The 20,197-nt window shown below is 44.1% G+C and overlaps 1 protein-coding gene across 2 annotated transcripts in view; it reads right to left on the reverse strand.

Moving 5' to 3' along the window:
- TFDP1 (transcription factor Dp-1) overlaps positions 1-20,197 on the reverse strand; it is a 239,762-nt gene that overhangs the window by 181,053 nt on the left and 38,512 nt on the right. For both annotated transcript variants that reach the window (XM_082246262.1, XM_082246263.1), the window contains exons 3-4: positions 17,784-17,850; positions 426-523 (exon numbers count right to left, since the gene is read on the reverse strand). In XM_082246262.1, the coding sequence (XP_082102388.1) occupies positions 426-523; positions 17,784-17,850 (165 nt within the window). The remainder of the gene's footprint in view (positions 1-425; positions 524-17,783; positions 17,851-20,197) is intronic.

Below are 20,197 nucleotides of genomic sequence, written 5' to 3' on the forward strand. Positions count from 1 at the left end.
ATCAGACCGGCTGGTTGTACTATAGTCGATCCATGGATCGACTTCAGTACAACCAATCTGCCCACAGATTGAACCTCAGCCAGTCCATGATGATCCAGCCGTCTATAGCCAGTTTAAGAGACTGAACAATTTGGTAATCTTAATGAGCTTAGAAACAGGAAGCCAAAATGCAAGACAATGCGTTTAAACCATGGCAGCCCAATGGAACGTGCATTCTCAGAGTCCCAAGGCTGGAGACAGCCACAGAGAAGTCTGCAAGAAGCCAATATGCAGATGTTGCCAACACACTGAAGCTTTGCCAGCAAATGTAAGCAAAAACCAGAGGCTTTGATGTAAACATTGGCGGAGTTGGGGTGGGTAGTTTATGAGAGTTTAGAATACGCAAAAAGACAAGTACATTTTTAACTTTAAATAGTTTTACTTACCACTTGTTGAGAAATATTAACATTGGACTGTCCGAAAGTTTTTGGCAGGAGCTGCTTTCCAACAGATGATGAATGAACAGCCAGCAGTGACACTACCCCTACAAAGTAAATAAGCTATAGTTCAACAGGCAGGAAATCCCATACAAGCAAAGAGAAAATCAATCTACACAAATCAAGGGTGATCCATGATCCACATTTTACAAAAGTTTAAAAAAAAAAAAAAAAGTCTGCAAAGAGCATAAATGGGATTTAGGCTCCGTTCACATGTAGGCGTTGGCGTTTTTCAGGCGTTTGTTTATCGTTTTTCAGGCGTTTTTATAGGCGTTTTTGCAAGCGTTTGCAAGCGTTTTACAGGCGTTTTTGGTGACCAATGGAAAAGCAGAGTGTTTTTTTTACAACATTTGCAAAAGGAACCTCCCAGGGACCTCCTCCTCTGCATTGGACCTCCGAGGGACCTCCTTCTGCATGATTTTTTTTTATGGTTCTGGACATGCTACAGAGCTGAAACTTCACAGGTACACTTTTTAGACCCCCCAGACACAAAAATTAAAACTAAATCCAAAGAAATCATTTTTTTAAAATTTTTTTCAATAATTGGCTCTCTATCAAAAACGACAATTTTTAAGAACTTTTTTTTGCCTGATTCATAGTCCCTGTGGCATGATCCAGAACCCTAGGCACTTTTTAGGGGCATTTATTGGGTTTTAGGGCTTCAAAATTGTGTTTTTTGATTATATATATATATATATATATATATATATATATATATATATATCTACATTACGGTCACCTTGGCATAGCAGAGTCAATTTACCCTAAACTACATTACGGTCACCTTGGCATGGAAGAGTTTGGTCAGCCTGGCATAGTAGAGTCAGTTCACCTAAACTTTGTTACGGTCACCTTGGCATGGAAGAGTTTGGTCAGCCTGGCATAGTAGAGTCAGTTCACCTAAACTTTGTTACGGTCACCTTGGCATGGAAGAGTTTGGTCAGCCTGGCATAGTAGAGTCAGTTCACCTAAACTTCGTTACGGTCACCTTGGCATGGAAGAGTTTGGTCAGCCTGGCATAGTTGAGTCAGTTCACCTAAACTTCGTTACGGTCACCTTGGCATGGAAGAGTTTGGTCAGCCTGAAATAGCAGAGTCAGTTCACCTAAACTACATTACGGTCACCCTGGTATGGCAGCAGGCTACGGTCACCTTGGTATGGCAGGGTCTGGTCACCTAAACTGCCTAACTGCTGTTCTCCATGTTTCAGGAAAATGTGCTCACAGCAGAGGCATGCCAAGGGGGTGGAGACCTGGGTGGAGAGTTGTGCTGTTTGAGCTGATGAGGAGCAACTAAACGCTTGTAAAACACCTGTGACACGCCAAATATCACTTTACATTGAGGTCTATGGGACAAAACGCCTGTGATCTGCCCAAAAAGAATCTCAAGTACTTTTTTGAGCGTTGGGCGTTTTCCTTAGGGCGTCAAAACGCTCAGATGTGAACAGGGGTCATTGCAATGAATGGGATTTGCCTTGTTGGGCGTTTTTGAGAGCTGATTAGTGAGCAGAAAAACGCCCAAAAACGCCCACATGTGAACGGAGCCTTATAAAGAGTAACTCTGCTTTTGTTGTGGAGAAAAAAAACAAACACAAACATTCATTCCCCTCTGGGTGTTCTATTCGCATTGCAGGAATTTAGGCTGAATTTGCATTGCACAGACATAGCATGATTTGCACAGCAATGCAGTGCAAATCACATGCAAGGTCTGATCCCACAAGTGTGAACTAGGGTTGCCACCTTATCCCTTTAAACCAGGACACAATTACACAGGTTCTGGGGCTAATAGAATGCCCATAAGGCAGTGAGTTTAATTACCACCTTAACAAGCCACAGAACCTGTGTAATGTGTGTCCTGGTTTAAAGGGATGAGGTGGCAAACCTAGTGCAAACCCAGCCTCAAAGAAACTTTGTTGCAGATTCCCATACGGTCACCAGGCACAAATCAACAAGCGATCCTCAGCAGAGAGGGAGGACCCCACCAGACTCACCACTTAGCAGAAAAAGGCACCTGCAACCACCAGGATAATCTGCACTCCACTTGCGATCAGGAAAAGAAAAGACCCAGGACTCAGCACCAGGGGATGAGGAGGAACTCCCACCACCAAAATTGACACCCACAGGGCTTCACAGTCATGGCCACCACTATTTTCAATGGCAAACCTCCACAAAATGGCTGCTTGACTACACAAACACGGCTGTCACTGTGCATTAAGCACACAAGACTACAACAAATTGGTGACCACGAAGCTCCCAGGGACCCAGTAGGGATCCCTAGGCCTCAAGGACAGGCCCAGGCAGGACGGGGAGCCCTGGCAGGAGCCCCCAACCAGGTACAAACCCCCCCCCCTCCCCACCCCAGGCACAGCTGATGGTATGGTCGCAGGCGGCGCAAACCCCCCCCATCCCGCTCATTGCGCACTGCCCCCACCCCAGGTGGTGGACCAGACCACCCAAACAGCCGCAGCCTAAGTGGAGGGGGGTAGGATGCAGGGACAGCTAAATGGGGGTTCCTGATGGGAAAGAGGGGAACCCAGGGGTCTGACCATCCCAAGGAGGAGCCCACACCCAACCCCAAAACCCTCCGGGGGGGGGGGGGGGGGACAGCTACTCACCATAGCAGGTGGGCATGTCTCCAGATAGACCCTCTCATTGTTGAAATGGGGGGGGGCTGTGGGCAAGCAGGAATGTTGCGACTCGGACCGAGACCCGGTCGTATGCAACTTCGTGAGGCGTTTTAACTCGCAGGCCAGCAGCCGTCCAGTGGGGCTATGTCACGGCCGACCTAGAACACAGCTGAGCTGAGGTCTGCGCTCGCTTGCTGGACAGACTGGGGTAACCACAGGATCTAGATTATCCAACCGTTGGCCAGTCCTGCAGTTGATGGTAGATCTCAAATGAAAAAAATTTCTATCCAAAAAGAAAATTGCCAGGACCAGAGATCCAAGCAAGGAACTAGGTCCTTACTCCTAACTAGGCAGAAAAAAAACAGAGAGGGAGTATATACCCCCCTGGGACCGCCCAAAGGCGTAGCCAGACTTTTCTGCCTAGTGTCCTACTCCTGTAGGGTGCAGTATAACCCAATGGTTAAGAAGATCAGGAGCTGTGTTAGTCAATGAACGAAAGCAAAATATGCACAGTCATTGTACTGACACCGGCAGGGGAGTGGTTAACATCAGGGGCGATCAAAGGGTAACTGTGTGCCTAGCAAATGCTTGTGCACTGTGTGGGAGGTGCTTTTACTAGGCGAAAGCATACATATTCCTGTTTTGCAAGAACACAAAATCAATGCCTTCCAAACTGACAGAACGGCGATCCAACTTGTTTAGATCGCCGTTCTGGCTCTCTGCCTAATGATCGGCGGGTGACGGCAGACAGTCTGCGGTACCCACAGATCAGCTCCCACTGTGTATAATCACAGCAAGAACAGGTCGCCGGCAGCACGCATGCGCACCCCAGACCTGGAAGTGGAGAGCAGGAGCACAAGTTATACGGTCTGCAAGTAGTTAAGCAAGACAGTTTATACTATGATCACTTAAAATTTATTTTCTTCTCACCTTAAAAAAATATACGGTGCAAACTGGAACGTTAACTGAAATGCACAAAACTGAAGATGGATGTGCAAACTGATGTAACCTGCATCCGTATTCATCAGTTTTTTTTTTCTCAGTAAAAAGTGACTGAAAGGATGACGAGAAAGGACCCTTATTAACCGGTTGCCGTCTGGCCACAGTACATCTACTGCAGCAGGGCAGCATGAGCAGGCTGGATCATGTACATGTATGTCATCTAACCAAGAGGCATGCAGTGCATAAAAACAGCGGATTGCGGCTCTCAGTACCGAGCCACTTTGAGCTTTATGTGTTCACAGTGCAAAGAAAACGTATAAATTCATTTCTAAAAGCTGAGATTCCTATAATGCTGTGATTGCCCACAGCTATTAGATAGTACCTAATCACAGCACCCTGGTACCATGTGATCGCTTATCCTAAATACAGGACTCACAAAAAAAAAACCCCATTACCATATGCTAATGTTTTTGACCAGGACACAATGAGATTCCTTAAATTTTAATGACAATTTCCTGTGCTCTCCAGGAAGTAAGCCCAAATAAGACAAGATTAGGCCACTTAAAGGCTAACTCCACTTTAGTGGGGGGAAAAAAAAATAGTGTAAACAATTGCAACACAAGTCCTATTGTAATTGATTAAAAATTACCTTTCCTTTTCCATCTGCAGCCACTGTAATTTTCTGAAAAGGCAATGCAATATGGCTACCTGGAGTTGTTCTGTACACAGAATGTGTACTGAACACACCCCAAAACATTTCCTGTTTATGTGATTGGCTCTCCAATTTTCCCAGAAGTCTGCCTAAGAAAAGTCAGATTTCTGGCATCCCCTGGAACAAAAATGTCATTTTTGGACAGATACTCCCAATAAGACGACATCTAAAAAGGGATTCAGCCCAGCAGATTTCCTCATTAGTGCTCTGCAGGTGCCACAGCTGACTGATAATTAAACCACTCCCATTACACCCACTCAGCACAGAGTAACAAACAGTGATTTCTTCAGAACAAAAGGTAGGAATCTGCAACAAAGTTTGTTAAAATGATTGCAATATATATAACTTTTTTCTGCCTAGTGTCCTACTCCCGTAGGGGGCAGTAAAACCCTCCTGATATGGATCAGAGAGAACTGTGTCCATCAATGAACGATAGAGAAAAATGCATTTTTAATTTTCTTTCCACATTTTCCAAAAACTTGTGAAAAAAAAAAAAAAAAAATGACATGTTCAAAAGACTCATAATGCCTCATAGAATATACATTGGGGTGTTAGCTTTCCAAAATGGGATAATTTTGTGGGCATTTCTTTTGTCCTGGTGCTCCAGGGCCTTCAAAAGTGTGATAGGTTGTCAGGAAATTGTGTGTGTAATTTATGCTCTTAGAACGCCTGGAGGTGCTACTTGCGTGTTGGGCCACTGTATGTGGCCAGGCTGTGTAAATGTCTCGCATGTGGTATCGCCATACTCAGGAGGAGTAGCAGAAAGTATTTTGAGGTGTAATTTGTGGTATGCACATACCATGTGAGAGAAGATCAGCTGTTAATGACATTTCTGTTTAACCACTTCCATACCGAGTCATTGTAAAATGACGGCGGCAGGAAGCTTTTGCTGATCCAGGCCGACGTCATGACGGTGGCCCGGTCTCGCCGCTACTGCGTTCCCTCAGGGGCGCACAGCAAGAGGACCCTGAGGAGCAAGAGGACCCTGAGGAGCAAGAGGCGCTTCCGCATCCCTACGAGGCTTTGGTCGGCTCTAGCTTCTCCTGGACTATGGAAAATGGACCCCGTGACATCGGGCTACACAAACATGGCCGCCAGCTGGAGACCAGCCAGAATAAAGGAAAAATGGCTGCCATCAGCTAGAGATACTGGAGCATGCTGCCTGGATCTTTCCCTTCAACGCCGCACCCTCTGCAAGGGGCCCCCCAAAAGTAGGTCACCCGTTAGGTGAGACTCAGCTGCGCACTCCGCACCGGGACCCCCCTGCACTATACCCACACTGCAAACAGTAGGGCATGCACCTAGACTACCAGAGCAGGACACACACTATCCCAGGACCCTTACAGAGTGGTGTTAGCGGGGGAGACCCCAGGAGTCTCCGCTGCGTTCTCTGCCCTAGGACCCCCACCAGACTCCAGGTCCAGACAGGGGAAAGGGAGTAGGGGAATCCCAGCTCACTGAGGGATTTAAGGATGGGAGGAGGGAACCTGCAGGCAGGACTGACCGCTCCTGAAGGTTACCCGCCTCTACCCCCAAAAAAAAAAAAAAAAAAACACACACTAAAAAGGGGAGAGGGGCGACTTTACTTACCCTTCCATGGTGCAAGTAACACCCCAGACAGAATCCTTGCCATCGAAGTAGGGGAGCTGTGGGCCAAGGGACCGAAGAAACTCGGACCCACGCCCGATCGTATGCGACTCTGGGGAGACGTTTAACAGGCAGGCCAGCCTCTGCCTGTGAGGCTGTTGCGGCTGACCTTGTGCGCAGCTGCGGTCTGCGCGAGCTTGCTGGCTGGGGGGGGGGGGGGGGGGGGACAACTGGATCTAGATTAGATTATCTAGCCCGTCCGTTGATTGTAAATCTCCAGAGGTAAAAAAAAAAAAAAAAAAAAAGATGTAAGGAAGGCGGGGGGGGGGGGGGGGGATTGCTAGAACCAGAGATCCCAGCCGGGAGCCTAGGTCCTTACTCCTGACTAGACAGATTTAAGCGGATTACCTAGAGCAGAGCTGGGGGGTTATATACCAGCTGAGGACAGCCCATGGGCATAGCCAGGTGTTTTTTGTTCTGCCTAGTCCTACTTCTGGAGGAGGTAATATAACCCACTAGTTATGCTGTGTCCGTCGATCAACAAGAGAAAATACTTTGTGTGCGCAAATTTACAAATCTTGGCTGTAATCAGAGGCCCGCATTTCTGGGAGTATTTTGTCCAATAGAATACATTGATTCTGAAAAGTAAAAGGTTTTCTGATAAATCTATTGGGGTGTACTCCTTTATGCTGAGCACTGTATATACACACAAACATATGGGGGGTGCCACACACTCTTCTCCCCCTCACCCAGGAAAAATAAAATAATTTGTCTGGTCAAATATATTGATGTATATCAAGCCTATATTAAACACTCTACTACTGTTTTGTATTCAAGTAAAACATTTTTTACCAATGTCAAATATACCCAACATTTTTCTATATTGACAATAGAGAGGAGAACGGACTTATTGCAGACCAAAGCAACAAATTGGATTAAATAGACCGTTTCCTCAAAAGACTAGTAGGCGAGGAAAAAAAAAATCCAGTACACACATACCAAAATTCAGCAGGTTCCCTCTGAATTTCAGCTAGGCTTCTGTTGAACAGACAGCAGTACACACTAAATACCAACCTCTGTCAAACCGTCGTGCTGAAAATCCAGCAATTGATCACCACCCACTCTGGGGCCACTGGGAGACACCGGATGCTCTGAGGTCATCCTTTGACACAGGATTGCTTGGGTGTCTTGAGTAACACAGAATACACCAAAATAAAAAAATATTTTAAAAAAACACTGGTTTTTTGTCTTACCGTCAAATCTTTTTCTCTGAGGGTCACTGACAGATATCTCCATGTCTTCAGACCATTGGGCTTTATGCTGCTCTCTTTTCAGGATTAGGACTAGGCGGAAACCCTTTTGGTTACACCCCTGGGGCAGTCCCAGATGGTATACCATCACTTCCTGCTATAGGACTACAGTTTGTAACAAGCAGTGTCAGAAGAACATCCCACAGAGGTACCAGGGAGCGCACTGGAGGAGCCAGATGGTGAACTCCCTGTACAAAAGTGTGAACCAAGGACTTCACCACCAACGGCCTTTGGAAAAATATAGTCAAAGGTGGAAATCTGGCCCTTGATGGTGCCCAGAGCCAAACGTTGAGCTACACCTTATTGTAGAAACTCCAACAGGTGAGACACAGAAAAGGAGCAGGGGAGAAAGCCCGCTGGGACTCACATCAAGTAATGTATGCCTTCCAAACTCTGATAAACCTTCCTGGAAGTAGATTTCCTAGCTTTTAACAACATAGGAATCACCGATTCAGACAGCCCTCTGTCCTTCAGCACCTGACTTTCAATAGCCAGGTCGTTAAAGCCAGTGACCGTAAAGCAGGATGGAGGATTGGTCCCTGAGACAGAAGATCTTCCCTGAAAGGAAGTTTCCAAGGGACATCTGCTACCAGCCTTACCAGACCTGCGTACCAAAACCAGTGAGGCCAGTCTGGTGCCACTAAAATGACTGGAATCCCATCTACCTCGATTCTGCCTAACAGTCTCGACAGAAGTTGTATTAGAGGAAAGGCATAAAATCAGATGATACTGACCTTAAGGGGCCACCAAGGCGTCTGCCAGAGTATCCAGTGACCTTGAGACGAACCTCTGCACCTTCCTATTGAGACGGGAGGCCAGCAGGTCCACATCGAGGGTTCCCCAGCGAAGACAGTTTATAAAATACCTCCGGGTGATTAGAGACCATTCTCCCGGATTAAACGTCTGCCAACTAAGATAGTCCGCTTGCCTATTCTCTACCCCCAGAATGTGCACAGCAGTGAGGGCCGAACATATTGTTCTGCCCACCTCAAGATACAGGCCACTTCCCGGGCCACCAGGGCACTCTGTGTCCCCTTGATGATTGACCTATGCCACAGCCGTAGCATTGTCCGATTGTAACTGCGCAGGGCATCCCTGCAGACGATCCGTCCATTGGGACAGACAGTCTGATCGTCCGAATTTCCAGGATGTTGATCGGCAGCCTGGACTCCTCCCAAGTCCAGACATCTTGAGCCGAACAGACTCCCAAGACACTTCCCCCTGGTATCCCTGGTGATTACAGTCCAATACAGGGGAAGAAATTATTTCCCCAGACGCAGGGCCGGGGAGCGGAGCCACCATAGAAGAGACTCCCTCGAACCCCGACTCAACAGGATCAGATTTTCCAATGACAGCGCATCCTTGTTCCATTTGGCCAGACTCTCTCTTTGCAGAGGTCTGGTGTGGAATTGTGCAAACAGAATGGTCTAGAAGGTGGAAACCATCAGACCCAGCACTTGCATGCAAGTCCTGAGTGAAGACCGATCAATTGTTGGACAACAGGAGCTGAACAGCATCCTGTAGCTTCAGAAGTTAACGTCTGAGGTAGAAAAACCTGGGCAGATATTGGAATATAAAAAAGGTAGGCGCCCTTGAGATCAATAGAAGCTATAAGATCTTCTTGATGAAGGAAAGCTACTACCGTGCGGATGGACTCAATCTGAAATTTCTTAACCCGCACAAAGTGGTTCAGAGCATTGAGATCCAAGATCGGACAAACCTTGCCTTACTTCCTGGAAACCGTAAACCAATTTAAATTAAAAAAAAAAAAAAAAAAAGTGAAACTGTTGCTACTCTGGAACTGGCACAATAACTCCTTGTGCCAATAGATCCTGCACCGCTCCAGAGGCCCTGTGAGTGAGTCAGGCATGAGTTGGAAGGAAAGAACCTTGCCGGGGGCAAGGACCGAAACTCGATCTTGTAACCGAACCAGCTCGTGGACCCATTTGTCCTGAATGAGCAAGGTCCGGAAGTGCCTGCTTTGGACTTACCATTCCAGGGTCTCTTGGAGCTTCCCGCAAAGTTACGGGTGGATCTCGAACCCTTTTCCTGCGATCCAGATAGACGAAAGGACCGCTTGTGAACCGAGAAGAAAGAAGCACGTTTATGACGAGGTGCCTTGCCCTTAGCAACCTGTGGAAGTCATGTACTCTTACCTCATGTAAGGCCCTTGATGATCTCTTCCATATAGACACCGAACAAACGGTCACCTACAAAAGGTAGATCAGTCAGCACCTTTTTAGAAGCCTGGTCGGCCAACCAGTAGTTCAACCTAATCATGCTGCGAAGGATCATCGCCGTCCCAGAAACTCTGCTGGCCAAGGGGGCAGCATCCAAGGATGCATCACAAATATACTATAAGCCCTGGATCAACTGATCCACCAGTTCAGAGGGGTGTTCACTCACCTCCAGATTCTGGCGCAAAATCTTAGCCCATTCCGTTAAAGTCTGAGATACCAAGGTGATAGCAAACACCGGTCTCAAAACTGAACCTGCCACGGTGAAGAGGTACCGGACCAGAGCCTCAGTTTTTATCCACGGGGTCCTTAAAAGGATGGGGAATACTCCACCGGTAAAAGTGTGGCCTTATTTAGCTTGGAAACCTCAGAGTCCACCGACGGTGGAACCCGAAGTTTATTCAGGAGAGACTCCACAAAGGGATATCCCCTAGCAAAAAACTTAGGTATTCCAACCATGCATTTCAGGGAACCCCACTGACTAATGACAATCTCATCAAAATAGGCAGGAAAGGGAAAAACCTGAGTAACTTTGGAAGATTTGTGGGTGCCAAACTGCACAGGACGCAGCCGAGTCCTCCAACTGTAAAGTTTCCCGCACTGACAATTAGGGCCTCCACCAGCTCTAGGTAAACAGCCCGGCACGGTGAGCGGCCGCCACCTAGTGGCGAGCCGCAATAGGAGTCTTCGGTTCTGCACTAATCTCGTGAATCGCGAGATGTGCAGAAGATGATTCACACTATGCCCCGCCTGCGTTTCACGCGAGCGGGTCATGTGACGTGCCGGTGGTGCGCAGGAGCCGGCCGCACTTCCGCCATGCCGGACTTCCGAGCAGCGGACAGGGAGAGCGCCCGGCCCCCCCACACCAGGGACCCCACCAGGCAATCAACGGGAGGAGAACCAAACCAATCCAGTTAAGTAAACACAGCTGTGAAGTCAATTTGACTTTACATTTAAACCCCCGGATCTCGGCAGTGAGCCAATTGCTCGCTTGCTGTGAACACCGAGGGTTATCTGTCTGGCATGATCCAGGCTGACTATGATCTGAACAAGGTAACTTTGCATACCCGATCCTTACATTTACCACAGTGAAAACCCCTTTGTTTCTGTGCTTTGGGAGGTGACTATTCTATATCAATGGCTATAATTTAATGGGAGAAATATAACTTAAATTTTAGAGCTTGGCATGCAAAATTACCAACTCTGTATAATTAAGTAATTCTGTTCCTCTCCTTCCTCCTCTCTCTAACGTTTGGAGGAACATTAAGCCTCATGCCTCTAGATATAACATGCATATTCTGGCAATAATATTAAATCCCTTTCCCCATTCCCTTTTGCATTTCTTCACTCCCTGTTTTCAAAAAATAGCCACCTCCAATTACTGGATTTCTTAAACTACTCATTCCTGACGGTTTCACGTCTCTCCCTTCCAGCTGATCAGCCACTAATTTGGGATCCAGCGATCCTTACCTGGTGCTCCCTGAAGGCCATCCACGACAAACTGGCATATTCTCTTCTTCTATAATATATGCGTATGAGGTCTGAGTACCCCAATCATATCTCTGATAGCCAAAGTGTAGGTTCGGCAGAGCATATACAGCATCTGATTTTAACACATCCCGGCAGGTTTATAGTGCCATTCATCACTGCATAGAATGTAAGTCATAACTTTTCTCTACCTTGAAAAATAAATTTTTTCTTGTATGAATTGATGCAATGTATACATGACTGTATTACTGTTCTATTTAACTGATTTTTGTCTAATTAATTATGTAGGTATTAATTTATTTTACAATTCCCTAAACGACAGGTCTTTGTGAAGTCCTCCTACCAATTGAAGTGGCTGCAGAGCTTTACCAAGGCACAATGGCTGAAGGCCTTTCGGTTGAACTATGCACTTACCAAATGCTCCAACTTTCGAGAGGGAGCCCAGAAAATACACCATTGTTGGTACAGGACCCCATATGTACTGGCTAAGTTTCATACTGCTTGTTCCAATTTGTTGAAGTGGGCATGCTAGTGCATATGCTGTGGTCTTGTTTGTCCTTGAGGGGATTTTGGGCATCAATCCATCAACTGATAGCTGATATTTTCAATAAATTAAAGGTGGAGCAGGCCCTCCTGGGTATTGGGCTGGAATTGTTCCCACCCTTTTGCAGAGTGGTTGTTCAAAGTATCTTATATGCTGCTAGGCTAACGATAGCTCGTAGATGGAAGGATACAGTACTACCATCTAGTCAAGAGGGGATTCAGATTGTAAAAGATTCTTATGAATGAGAAAATCTTAACCTACTCTCCCCATAACTTTAGACAATTCAAGGAACGATGGAAGTTATGGGAAGCTTTTGTGGCTTCTGTAATTTTATCCTTTTTCTTTCTACGATCCAACATGGTGGATGGGGCTTAGGTGCGAGCGTCCCCATGGGGCAAAAAGTGTCCGTGTTTGGGTGCCCCAGGGGGGATGTGTGCGCATGTAAATTATAATTACACTGACATTAGTCTAAGGGTACATTTCGCTATTTTGTCATTACTTATTGTGTTCTTGCTTCATCCTTTATGTGTTATCCATGTATTTACATTGAGGTTTTCTTCAAACTGAAGCATTTTTATTGCCTTGAACATTTGTGCACTATTTTGCTTACAAGCACTGTGTAATATTTGCATAAAAACCAATAAAAAATATTTTAATCCTAATACTGAAATCTGTTAAAGAAGACCTGCAAAAATGGGGAACTTTGTTCTTATCATGGTTTGGTCGAGCTCCATTGATAAAAATGAATATTCTCCCAAGAATGTTATACATCCTTCAGGCTGTTCCCATCACAATTCCCGCATCCTTTTTCAGAAACTTCCGATCATTGTGTATTTGGTTCCTATGGAACAGTAAAAGACAGAGGATCAGCTTTGATCAACTGATAAGACCTAAGCAGAAAGGAGGCATCAGTATTCCCGATTTGCAGAACTATTACTGGGCCTGCCACATATCCAGAATTGTGGATTGGTCAGTTCATACCACCCTCAAAGATTGGGTAACCCTTGAGGGATCATTCTCCCCCCTTACATTAGAACATACGCCTTGGATTATGCCCGGTCACATACCGACATCACTTAAACACCCACTCATTGGCCCAACACTCCGCGTTTTCAAGAAAGGAGACTTTCTTCTAACCCAGGTCCCCTCACACCTATTAATAACCCAGCCTTTCCCCCAGGAATGGACTCAACCTTCATTAGAAATGACTGGCCATTTAAACACGTATTAGCAAAACACTTTCTCAGAAGGCCTCCTCCAAGATTATGCCTCTATATCTACTCAAGTGTCAGAAGGCTCTTTTCCTACCTCACTCTACCATCAAATAAGGCATTTCCTCACAACTTCCAACCACTCCATTGCAATGTCAATGCAGCTTACTCCATTCGAAACCTTATGCTCTCAATCTGCTCCCCAAAGACATGTAATCTCATTGACGCAAAATATGCTCTTCCTAAACACCTCCTCGAAAGAAGGGACGGCATGTCTTTCATGGGAGAATGATTTAAGCATAGATTTATCAGAATCTGACTGGGAGCGCATTTTTAGCATTGCACATAAAGGGTCCATCAACATCCTGACACAAGAAAACAACTTCAAAACATTGACCCGATGGTATAGGACACCTACTTTATTACACAAATTCAATTCCGAAAACTCGGATAAATGTTGGAGATGCTCCAGAGAAGAAGGTACCCTTTTGCATATCTGGTGGTCTTGCCCACATATCCAAACATTCTGGACACAAGTACATCAAATAACGACCAAAGTCTCCACCCTTGCTCTAGAATACACCCCAGCACAACTTTTACTACATCATTCTGAGACTCCAATATCTGTATACTGTAAAACCCTTCCTCTACACATGATAAATGCTGCCAAGTTGTGTATTCCCATTCACTGGGGTTCACAACACATTCCCTCAATAAGTGAATGGTTTAAAAAGATCAACATGATAGCAGAGATGGAGGAACTCATACATATTGCCAAAGATACACCAGCGAAAAAATTTTCAGACCTGGGCTTGTTTGTTACACTTCCGAACCACAAACCAATACACAGAACTCAAAGATGGGAATATCTTACAAAAACCATAACATACTACACAATAAATCCATATATAAATGCATGTGACTACACACTGTCCTTTGTGGAATCCAAACTATCTTTCTACAGGAGGTGAGACACCCCCCCCTACACCAGGGCTGTGAGGGGATGTCTCTCTTCAAACATATTGGCTATGCAGATTTAAACATCTTCGATCCAAGTTGTTTCCTAAAGAGATATGTTGTACCTTGAACTGATAAACGATTATCTAAATTGATTCTGTACATCTACATGTTTTTCCTTTCACCCCCCCCCCCCCCCCCATGCTCCAACATGTGTATTCACCCCCCCCCCCCCCCCCATCCTCCAACATATGTATTACGTTTTATAAACCTTTGTTAAGAACTTCAAAAGTTTATGTACCGCAATGCGTGTTACGTTTGACTTCGATGAATGTTGATATCGCTGTATCTTGTGCACTTATTTTAAATAAAATAAAACTTATTGGAAAAAAAAATGTTTTAATAAGAGACATTGATAGGTTTAAATCTAAATTGTCGGTTAAGCAAAAAAGGTTTAAATCCAATTGTCGGTTAATCAAAAAAAAAAAAAAAAAAAGGAAAAGTTAATTGTTTTATTAAAATATAAAAATATCTTTCTAGTGATAAAATGTTCCTGTCCCACTGTCCAAATCCTGAGGTAAGACACCCAATGCAAAAGGCAGAGCTGAGGGGTTACCCTACCTGGGGGGGACTGGTGGTGAGGAGCTCCAAAGCCTCTGTTAATCAAAAAGCACTGGGGGAGGGGCTACAGTGTCCTCTGATCTTAAGACTGATGTGCGTGCGGATGTAGTCAGCGTTAAGACGCCAATAAGCAGTCCTAACGCTGGGGGTGCACAATATCTGTGCAGTGAAATATCTTTGATTATACAATGAGGCCAACTGTTGCGGAAGTTATCTCCTGATTCCACAATGAAACTGTGGGGTCCTTGAAGCCTCTTTAAAAAATTATGCTAGGCCAGACCATCCCTGTGGAATTTTTTTGTTTTTTAAATCTAAAACTGATATATTAAATATATACTGATTATTTTCCTTGCAATGGAAAAACTGGATTAAAAAATCCCTTGCTAGACTGAGGCATCCACAACCTTCTTTCTGATGGCCTTAGAGAGCCCATATGATTTTAGCATGACAACATGACACGCCTAAATAGCAAAAGAGACCCTAGATATCAGAGCCTAAAGTAGTTGTAACCCATGCTAGTTACACCACTACGTGAACTGAAAAAAATTCAAGCTGAAACGGACTGAGTTTTGTTTTAAATAAACTTGCCTATACAGCACTGTTCAGCCTCATACCTGCATGTCAAGTGATCACTCTCGGTCCAACAGTGATGCATGACCTGCTGATGGGCATGTCAATTGTCAGGACAGTTAAGTCAGTACCCGAAGTGACACTGACGCAAAGCTTCTGCATTTCCATGGCAATGAACGCAACAAGACCTGGAAATAAACGTCACTTGCTCTTTTCCTTCTCTGAGAGCAAGGATAGGCAGCTCAGGACTGACTACGGAAGATACAGACGTGATGTGCTCTCCCACAGAGTGCTTGTATCCTTAGCGGGATGAAGCAAGACTTAAAACGGAAAAAAGCAGCATGGATCGGCTGCCATGCCACCGTGGTCAGTTTACTTGAAGGAGCGCTGCAGACAGTACTAGATATACAATACAGACAGGAGAGATCACAAATTTAAAGAGACAGTACAAGGTCTCTTTGCTTTTACCTTAAAAACACTTAAGTACAGTTCCACCTGCATAATACCTACGATGGTTCTAATCATTGTCACCTAAACTGGAACATGGATTTCATGGATCTGAAGTGGTGGCAAATGTAGGGCTGTTTTTTTCAATGTGATAAACATTTGCATTAAAGACATTGTACACTTTCAAGATGGGTTTGTGGTTTTAACTAGGTATTAGTATAGTTCTGATCCCTGTGCCATTTGTTTGCCTTTGTACTAATGGGCTCACAGCTTGTGTCGGGCAGTTTGTAGTGTCACGGGGAATTGACTCCTTATGTCCATGTATTCATTCACCTAGCCCGTCCCCCTATTTAACTTCTTCCCAACCACCCACTGCAGATGTACTGCGGCAGGCTGGCTCCTACAGGCAAATCGCCATACATGTACGGCGCTCGCTCTGGGGAGTCTAGTGGGCAAGTGCCAGTGCGATCTCTACCCGCTGAGAGAAGAGAAAAGGACGGTCAGCTGTTGTAAACACAGGCGTCCATCCTTCTCCCTGGGATGATCACAGAGACCATGTGATCCTGCTATATAGGATCGCATGTCTGATCATTTCACAAGCCCAACCCCCCCACAATTAGAATCACTCCCCTAGGCTTACATTTAACCCCTTGAGGTCAGCTGACTAATAATGCCATTGGCAGGGAAGTATTAACCCCTTCCCTGCCAATGGCATTATTATTACAATAACAGTGCATATTTTTAGCACTGAATACTGTAGTAATGTCACTGGTACCCCCAAAAGAGTCATAAATGTCAGTTAGGGGTCCGATCTGTCTGCCGTAATCCCGCACAAAAAAAAAAAATAAAATAAAAATGACAAATCTTTCCCGTAGTTTGTAGGCTTAACTTTTGCGCAAACCAATCAAAATACGCTTATTGGGATTAATTTTACCAAAAATATGTAGCAGAAAACAAATTTGCCTAAAATGTTAAAAAAATGTAGATTTTTACTTTTTTTTTTTGAGAATATCATAAAAAATGTGAAAAATCTTTTTTTCTTCAAAATTGTCGCTCGTTTATACGGATCAAATCCCACCACAAAAGAAAGCGCCATTTTTTTTGGGGGGGGGGGGCGTAAATTTTCGGGTACAGCATCGCACGACCGCATAATTGTCCCTTAAAGTAACGCAGTGCCAAATCGCAAAATGGGGCCTGGTCAGGAAGGGGTAAAATCTTCCAGGGCTGAAGTGGTTAAAGAGAAAGGCAACTTCTTGTTTCAGGTCATGTAGTATCTTATCCATGACACACATTTCCTGTGTGTTGTATCAAATGTGGGAGTGCCAATGTGCCTGCTTGCATCTGTTTCAGATCCAATTACTGTACAGCTTTCACCTGAACTAGCCTGAGACACTCTGGGATTGTGGGATGTATAGTTTTCCTCACAGGAAGTGTTGGTCATGTAAAAAAATAATAATCCCCTTGTATATGCATTTTTTTACTTACCATAAGCAGGGGTTATGTGACATTTTAATCCATAGTCTTCTCTATCACCTACTTTCGGTCCTTCCTTGGGTGTCCACATCACTGCCTGCGTGACATGGACACTTCCTATCAAATGGACACCAAGTCACCTACCAATATTTTACAGTACACCAATTCCCACATTCAAGCTTTTCTTTGCAAAAATATTTTTAATTGTACATTTAGTAGTTTAAAATAAAGTGATTTTGCTTAACTACCTCCCGCTCGACATATAGACAAATGCAATTGTCATTCAATGAGTGAGCGCTGAAAGCTAAAAATTGGCCTGGTCAGGAGAGGGGTTATAGATGCCCAGTAAGCGAGTGGCTAAACTCCAATAACCTGCAGTTCTGTCAGTTGAATGGAAAACTGAGCACATTATATTTTCACATGAACCAGACAAAACATTTTAATAACCATATTGCCTATCAGGTTTACCATTTTCACTTAGGAAAGTCAAGGAATGTCAATACAATTCAGGTCACAGACAGACAAAATCTGGTTGTACAAATAAAGCTTACAGCAAAAACCCAACAGAAATGTTGTAATTTACCTTTTGCTGGGCTGAGATTCTGATCAACAAATACTTTGAGCTCTCCATTTGCTTCAATTAAACCAGCCTGGAAAAAAAAAATGCAAATAAAAAAAATAAAAACGTCTACGCATAACTAGTTAAACAAAAGCAGAATAGCAAAGACAAGCTGCTGCACAATGAAACCGTGTCTTTAGCAGTCACACATGCGAGTTAGTAACCAAGGCAGTTGAAATCACTAAAACCCAAACAACCTCTAACTCATATTGTGTGTGGCTTTACTTTCCATTATCTGAAAACGTTCACATGTGTAGTATTTAGCAGCATAAAAAAAAATAAGATAAAAATAAAACTTCAGCTTGATGCTGCACAAAAGTTAGCTTCCATAACAATTATATTTAACGCATTAACTATGAACGAGGTTAAAGTCTGATGGAGGAACAGTGCCCCTCAGTGGTAATTTTCTAAGAACATGCTTAACTACACATAAGCTAACACTTATGCCAGGCATGTCCAAAGTCCTGCCCGTGGGCCAAACGCGGCCCCCGGCTGCTTTAATACGGCCCCACAGGTAATTTGGAAAAATACATTGGCATCATTCATGACTTTTTTTGCTGCCATCATTAATCATCATCTGTGGGTTCATATAGCCCTTATATGTGGTTAACCCTTGTGTGACTGATTAGGGAGCACGCATGCTCTGAATTGAGATGAATACATTGTAAAATCTCAGTTAACGTCAGTTGGTCTAAATAAGTTATCAATATATTTGGACACGACATGTATACTTGGTGTTATGTTCCGGTTCATATTTTTTAACTTAAAAGTTGACAGACAACCTTTATTACCAATAATATGTAACGTACTTTACAATGTTCCTGACATATATTATCTTCCTGGATTTTTTTTTCCATCTGGCTTTCAGATATGAAAGGCGGAGCGATTTAACATCCGTTTAGACTTGTCATCCATGTGATGAAAGGAAAAGTATGCCGTTTGCAATAAACTTTGCATAAAAGTTTGTTTGTATTTAATTTGAATGGTCCAAAGAATGTCAGGTAAAATGGTCGGCCCTCACGCATGTTCACTTCATCAAATCTGGCCCTCTTTGAAAAAAGTTTGGACACCCCTGACTTATGCGAACACTAAAAAAACGTTGTGATTAAGTGAAATGTACTTTAAAATTTAGAGCATTTTAGATTTAAAAATGACAAAAGTCAAAAGACTCAAGGTATTCCATATTCTTTGTTCTTTTATTTATTCACATTAATATAACTTAGATATTTCGGCGGTCTTTCCCCCTTCTTAGATTAGGGGAATTTAAAACTAGTGCACATGGAAAATAGATCCAGTTTCTGAAATGAATATATTCCTATGCAATAGTCTATTCTGGACTTATATTTCCTATAGACCCACAGTGCAGCTTGGCCCGACTCCCCCAGAAAATTTGACTGACATCAGAAGGAGCCAATGGCTCCCGCTGCCCAAGTCTTCTGAGAGACTAGAAAGAGGGGAAGGAAGAGATGCAAACTGGCGGAGTTCTGGATCGAGAAAGGGCTCAGATAAAAGTCTAGGAAAAACAAGTGGTCAAACATGTATCCTATGCAGGGAATGCATTAAAGTAAAAAAAGATTTTAACTTTAGAAGCATTTAAAATAGGCTTATAGGTTTACTAATTTGGGGCACACATCTCCATCCTCTTTTTTGCACATTAATTCTGACGCATATATACAAAATGTTAAAAGCAGTGTTTTTTTTTTATTACCAGAATTTATTCTCTGCAAGAATGTAAAAAAAAACCTTCCAATGCCTATGCCCCCCTCAGTCATCCCTAAACACTTACCCAAGTCCTCTCTCAAAACCAGTGCTGTCCCATGTGCAGCGCTACTAATCTTTCTGCATTCACAGGAGTCTCAGAGCAATGGGAACCATCGGCTTGGCTCCTGCTGCTGTCAAAATGTCAGGTGCTCATTTAAATAAGAAGTGCTCATTGCACTGGGGCATTTTTCAGTTATTTTCAAGCAGGGCCGATTCACCACTTTTTTTTTTTTTATTATGAACAGTGGAGGATCTAACGAACCAAGGGTACAGCATTATTAGCAGAAACTGAAAACCGCAGGAGGGTCCTGGCTCAGACATGTGTGAGGATGGTCAGGTATCCCAGGTATTACTGCATGTTACGAACCTCAGCGTAAAAAGGGTTAAAACCGTTTAGGAGATCTTCCCCTTCCAGAGCTACAGGCACAGCTACTTGCAGGACACCAAACTCCCGAACTGGAAACCAAGGAATGATGCAAACAGTGTAGCTGGAACCTTACGAATGCTGCGTACAGCTGAATAGGAAAAACCATATGCAGGGTTTACACTCCTAGCAGTCAGACTGGAACGGCATACAATAAACCCCCCCAATAATGAGACAAAGCTCCGTGTTGAGG

Source organism: Pelophylax lessonae (genome assembly GCF_965119305.1).
Source record: "Pelophylax lessonae genome assembly, chromosome: 2".
Taxonomy (NCBI): domain Eukaryota; kingdom Metazoa; phylum Chordata; class Amphibia; order Anura; family Ranidae; genus Pelophylax; species Pelophylax lessonae.